At 36.8% G+C, this 6,627-nt stretch overlaps 1 protein-coding gene across 3 annotated transcripts in view; it reads left to right on the top strand.

Annotated features, from left to right (window-relative positions):
* Positions 1–6,627, top strand: part of asmt2 (acetylserotonin O-methyltransferase 2) — a 30,971-nt gene that overhangs the window by 5,713 nt on the left and 18,631 nt on the right. Inside the window, exons 6-7 of one of the 3 annotated variants that reach the window (XR_009810515.2) lie at positions 2,353–2,475; positions 2,553–4,042. Coding sequence is in view for 2 of the 3 variants with exons in the window: in XM_061925115.2 (XP_061781099.1) it covers positions 2,353–2,475; positions 2,553–2,764 (335 nt within the window). In the remaining variant the exon portion in view is untranslated. Of the gene's footprint in view, positions 1–2,352; positions 2,476–2,552; positions 4,564–6,627 lie in introns of those variants that run through there. The other 2 variants (XM_061925115.2, XM_061925116.2) reach the window with 2 other exon arrangements.

Here is a 6,627-nt window from a genome sequence, read left to right as displayed (position 1 = left end):
ATTTTGTTTTATTACAGCTTTATTCCAAAATAGAATAAATGGTTTGTCCTCAAAATTATACACAAATACCCTATAATGACAATGTATTTTTTTATTTGAGAAAAAAAAAATTATTTAAAACAAAAAAATGAATCACACATACATACAGTGCACCAAGAAGATATTCACAGCGCCTCACTTTTTCCACATTTTGTTATGTTACAGCCTTATTCCAAAATTGAATACATTATTTTTTTGTCCTCAAAATTCTACACACAATACCCCATAATGACAATGTAAAAAGTTTTTAAATGTATTAAAAATAAATCATATATACATATTGTGCACCCAGAAGATAGTCACAGCGCCTCACCTTTTCCACATTTTGTTATGTTACAGCCTTATTCCAAAATGGAATAAATTAATTTTTGTCCTCAAAATTCTACACACAATACCCCATAATGACAATGTAAAACTTTTTTTTTAATTATTTTAAAATGTATTAAAACAAAAAAAGACATCACATGTCCATACAGTGCACCCAGAAGATATTCACAATGCCTCACCTTTTCCACACTTTATGTTACAGCCTTATTCCAAAATGGAAAAAAATGTTTTTTTTGTCCTCAAAATTCTACACACAATACCCCATCATGACAATGTAAAACTTTTTTTATTTATTTTAAAATTTATTAGAAACAAAAAAAGAAAACACATGTACAGTAAATACAGTGCACCCAGAAGATATTCACAATGCCTCACCTTTTCCACATTTTGTTATGTTACAGCCTTATTCCAAAATGGAATAAATTAATTTTTGTCCTCAAAATTCTACACACAATACCCCATAATGACAATGTAAAACTTTTTTTTTAATTATTTTAAAATGTATTAAAACAAAAAAAGACATCACATGTCCATACAGTGCACCCAGAAGATATTCACAATGCCTCACCTTTTCCACATTTTGTTATGTTACAGCCTTATTCCAAAATGGAAAAAAATATTTTTTTTGTCCTCAAAATTCTACACACAATACCCCATCATGACAATGTAAAACATTTATTTATTTATTTTAAAATTTATTAGAAACAAAAAAAGAAAACACATGTACAGTAAATACAGTGCACCCAGAAGATATTCACAATGCCTCACCTTTTCCACATTTTGTTGTTACAGCCTTATTCCAAAATGGAAAAAAATGTTTTTTTTGTCCTCATAATTCTACACACAATACCCCATCATGACAATGTAAAGTTTTTTTTTTAACTTTGCAAATTTATATTAAAAAAAAAATCACATGTATACACCAGAAAATATTCACAGCGCCTCACCTTTTCCACATTTTATCACAGCCTTATTCCTAAATGGAATAACTTCATTGTTGTCCTAAAAAAATGACACACAATACCCCATAATGACAATATAAAGTTTATTTTTAATTTTTAAAATGTATTAGAAAGAACAAAGAAATTACATGTACATACAGTGCACCCAGAAGATATTCACAGCGCCTCACGTTTTTCCACATTTTGTTGTTACAGCCTTTTCCAAAATGAAACAAATTCACTTTTGTCCTCAAAATTCTACACACAATACTCCATGACAATGTAAACATTTTTTTTTTAACTTTGCAAATTTATATGAAAAAATAAATCACATCTGCATACACAGGATCCAGAAACTATTCACAGCGCCTCACCTTTTTCACATTTTGTTACTACAGCCTTATTCCAAAATGGAATACATTAATTTTTGTCCTCAAAATTCTCCACACAATACCCCATCATGACAATGTAAAAAGCTTTTTATTTTTTTATTTTGCACATTTGTTAAAAATTTACTCATAAATCACATGTACACAATATTCACAGCATTTGCTCAATACTTTGTTGATGCACTTTTACCAGCAAATGCAGCCTCAATTTTTTTGAACACGATGCCACAAGCTTGGCACACCTATCTTTGGGCAGTTCCTCTTTGCAGCACCTCAAGCTCCATCAGGTAGGATGGGAAGCGTTGGTTTTCATCCAGGATGTCTCTGTACATTGATGCATTCATCTTAGTCTACAGGGAGGTGACCTAGAACCTGATGATCACTCTGTGGAGAGCGGAGAACCTTCCAGAAGGACAACCATCTGTGCTCTTCATGTGATTTTAAAAAAAATTAAAAAATGTATTCAATGTGCAAAAAAATTTGAAAAAACCTCACATTGTCATTATGGGGTGTGTAGAATTTTGAGGACAAAAATTAATATATTCCATTTCGGAATAAGGTTGTAATAAAATGTGTAAAAAGTGAAGCGCTGTGAATACTTTTAGGATGCACTGTGTGAGCGTGTTCCGAACGTGTTGTCCTTTCTGCTTCTTCAGGAGATTTCTTCCACGGGGACGTTCCTTCCGCCGACTTGTACGTCCTGGCCCGAATCCTTCACGACTGGTCCGAGGAGAAATGTCTGACGCTGCTCAAGAAGCTCTATCGCGCCTGCAATCCAGGTGACCACAAGCTCCGCTCACACGCACAACGTGATCGATTTGACGTCTGACCGGCCGCTGCGTGTGTTGACATGGAGGCGGTGGAGTCCTGCTGGTGGAGGCCATGCTGCTGGAGAACCATCGCGGCCCCATCGCGGCGCAGCTCTTCTCCCTCAACATGCTGGTGCAGACGGACGGCCGGGAGCACCCCCCCTCTCAGTACACCAACATTCTCAAGCAGAGCGGCTTTGCCCACGTGCAAGTGTGCCGCACGGGAAAGTCCTACGACGCCATCTTGGCCTTCAAATAAAAGCTATCTAGGGACGCCTCCAAAAGTATATTCCATTAATATTATTTGCCAACAATTAATATTATTTATATTGTCTGGCAGCATTATTCCAGTGCACTTTTATTGTGTTAAACAATCTCTGAGCATTCATTTTTAAATGTAAACCCACGACAAAATATGAATAATTAATATCAGTTGCTGTTTCGAAGTGTGTTGGTATGAAGAACCTTACTCATTCTGATTGATGATCTGATTTGTTTTTAAAGCTTAATTACATGAAGAAAACTTTAATTACAGATTATTACAAATAATTTGCATAAACGTTACAAGCAAAAAAGCTGATTTTTGTATATGCAGTGTGTAATTTTTTTCTACCTCTTGGCATCCTGATTAGTATGGTACGTGGACAAAAGGTGGCTTTTAATGTAGATTGATTGATTGAAACTTTTATTAGTAGATTGGACAGTACAGTACATATTCCGTACAATTGACCACTAAATGGTAACACCCGAAGAAGTTTTTCAACTTGTTTAAGTCGGGGTCCACTTAAATTGATTCATGATACAGATATATACTATCAGATATATACTATCATCATAATACAGTCATCACACAAGATAATCACATTGAATTATTTACATTATTTATAATCCAGGGTGTGGAGGGGGGCGCCGGATGTAAGTGTCAAAATGACAGCCAAAAGAGTTTGATATGAGAATAAATCTAAAGTTAAAATATAGGGTAGAAATGCACCCATTTGCAGGAAATGTAGTCATGATTTTCAAAATTTTCTTTCAAGGCTTGCATGTCTACATTAAAACATTATTTTTCATACTGCATTAATATATGCTACTTTTAAACTTTCATGCAGAGAAGGAAATCACAACTAAAAAAAATCACTAATTTTTTCATACGGTGTTGATGTGGACATTTTTGCCTCGGCATTTTGATGGTGTGGACGTGTGGCACCGAACGGAGATAAGCGTCTCGACAGACGTCACAATATTTGAACAATGATGACGAAAACTGTTCTCTGTCGTGTCCGTGTGTCGAAAATTGTTATGCGCTTATTTTTTTATTTGATTTTGTGCGTGGCATAGATTTGCTATGCGCAGAGGACGCTTAAACAGTGCGCAATTGCACAGGCGAGCACCTTAGAGGGAGCGTTGCTCGCACGGCTGCGCTAGCATCACAGCTAACGTTAGCCATGCTGCTACCTCTCTGCTCGGGGAGGACGTATACGTATGTGACGTATGACGTGATAGTATGTGACGTATGTCGTGTGACGTGTGTAAGAAGGTGCACTTGCTGTCTGTGAGAGGGAGACAAGGATATATAAAAAATATAATCAAATATAATCAATTCATGGTACAAATATATACTATCAGCATTATACAGTCATCACACAAGTCACCAGAGTATATACATTGAATTATTTACATTATTTACAATCCGGGGAGTGGGATGTGGAGGAGGTTGGGGTGGGGGTGTTAGGTTGGGTTGCTATCAGCATACTTCAGTCATCAACAATTACCGTATTTTTCGGACTATAAGTCGCAGTTTTTTTTTCATAGTTTGGCCGGGCTCCAGTGCGACTTATATATGTTTTTTTCCTTCTTTATTATGCATTTTCGGCAGGTGCGACTTATACTCCGGTGCGGCTTATACTCTGAAAAATACAGTATATCATCTGAGAAATGGACATTGTAACAGTGTAGGTCTCACTTCTTAGGATATGTACAGCGAGCAGAGAACATAGTGAGTTCAGAAAGCATAAGAACAAGTATATACATTTGATTATTTACATTTGATTATTTACAATCCGGGGAGGTGGGATGTGGTGGGGGGAGGGTGTTAGTCAAGGGTTGAAGTTGCCTGGAGGTGTTGTTTTAGTGCGGTTTTGGAGGATAGAGATGCCCTTTCTTTTATACCTGTTGGGAGTGCATTCCACATGAATGTGGCATAGAAAGAGAATGAGTTAAGACCTTTGTTAGATAGGAATCTGGGTTTGACGTGGTTTGTGGAGCTCCCCCTGGTGTTGTGGTTATGGCGGTCATTTACGTTCTGGAAGTAGTTTGACATGTAAACAAATAACATTTGATTGATTGATTGAGACTTTTATTAATGCTTGCACAGTGAAGTACATATTCCATACAATTGACCACTAAATGGTAACACCCGAATAAGTTTTTCAACTTGTTTAAGTCGGGGTCCACTTAAATTGATGCAGGATACTAGGGATGTCCGATAATGGCTTTTTGCCAATATCCGATATTCCGATATTGTCCAACTCTTTAATTACCGATACCGATATCAACCGATATATACAGTCGTGGAATTAACACATTATTATGCCTAATTTGGACAACCAGGTATGGTGAAGATAAGGTACTTTAAAAAAAAATTAATAAGATAAATACATTCAAAACATTTCTTGAAGAAAAAAGAAAGTAAAACAATATAAAAACAGTTACATAGAAACTAGTAATTAATGAAAATGAGTAAAATTAACTGTTAAAGGTTAGGACTGTTAGTGGAGCAGCAACGCACAATCATGTGTGCTTACGGACTGTATCCCTTGCAGACTGTATTGATATATATTGATATATAATGTAGGAACCAGAATATTAATAACAGAAAGAAACAACCCTTTTGTGTGAATGAGTGTAAATGGGGGAGGAAGGTTTTTTGGGTTGGTGCACTAATTGTAAGTGTAGTGTTTTTTATGTTGGTTTAATAAAAATTTTTTTTAAAAACGATACCGATACCTATAATAAAAATGATACATGATACAGATATATACTATCATCATAATACAGTCATCACACAAGACAATCATCAGGGTGTATACATTGAATTATTTACATTATTTACAATTCGGGGAGGGGGGGGGGGTTAGGTTTGGTTGTTATCATCAGTCATCAACAATTGAGAACAGAGAAATAGATATTGAAACAGTGTAGGTCTGACTTGGTAGGATATGTACAGCAAGTAGTGGACATAGAGAGAGCGAGAGAGATCAGAAGGTATAAGAAAAATATCTGCATTTGATTGTTTACATTTGATTATTAACAATCCTGGGAGGGTGTTAGTTTAGGGTTGAAGCTGCCTGGAGGTGTACTTTTATTGCGGTTTTGAAGGATAGAGATGCCCTTTCTTTTACACCTGTTGGGAGCGCATTACACATTGATGTGGCATAGAAAGAGAATGAGTTAAGACCTTTGTTAGTTTGGAATCTGGGTTTAACGTGGTTAGTGGAGCTCCCCCTGGTGTTGTGGTTATGGCGGTCATTTACGTTAAGGAAGTAGTTTGACATGTACTTCGGTATCAGGGAGGTGTAGCGGATTTTATAGACTAGGCTCAGTGCAAGTTGTTTTACTCTGTCCTCCACCCTGAGCCAGCCCACTTTGGAGAAGTGGGTAGGAGTGAGGTGGAGAGCTAGAAGTAATCTGACTAGCTTGTTCTGGGATGTTTGGAGTCTAGATTTGAGGGTTTTGGAGGTGCTAGGGTACCAGGAGGTGCATGCGTAATCGAAAAAAGGGTTGAACGAGAGTTCCCGCTAGAATCTTCATGGTGCTTTTGTTGACTAGAGAGGAGATTCTATAGAGAAATCTCGTTCGTTGGTTGACCTTTTTGATTACCTTGGTTGCCATTTTATCACAGAAAAGATTAGCCTCTAGAATGGAACCTAGGTAGGTGACCTCATCCTTCCTGGTGATAACAATGTCACCCACTTTTATAGTGAAGTCATTGACTTTCTTAAGGTTGATGTGGGACCCAAACAGGATAGATTTCGTTTTGTCATGTATGGATAGCTTGTTGTCAGCGAGCCAGGTGCAAGTTCTACAGAGTTCAGCACTGAGGGCACATAGGCCTCATGTGAC

The sequence above is a fragment of the Nerophis lumbriciformis genome, linkage group LG29 (assembly GCF_033978685.3).
Source record: "Nerophis lumbriciformis linkage group LG29, RoL_Nlum_v2.1, whole genome shotgun sequence".
NCBI lineage: Eukaryota > Metazoa > Chordata > Actinopteri > Syngnathiformes > Syngnathidae > Nerophis > Nerophis lumbriciformis.
The sequence above is the reverse complement of the archived record's forward strand: the minus strand, read 5'-3'. Positions and strand labels throughout refer to the sequence as shown.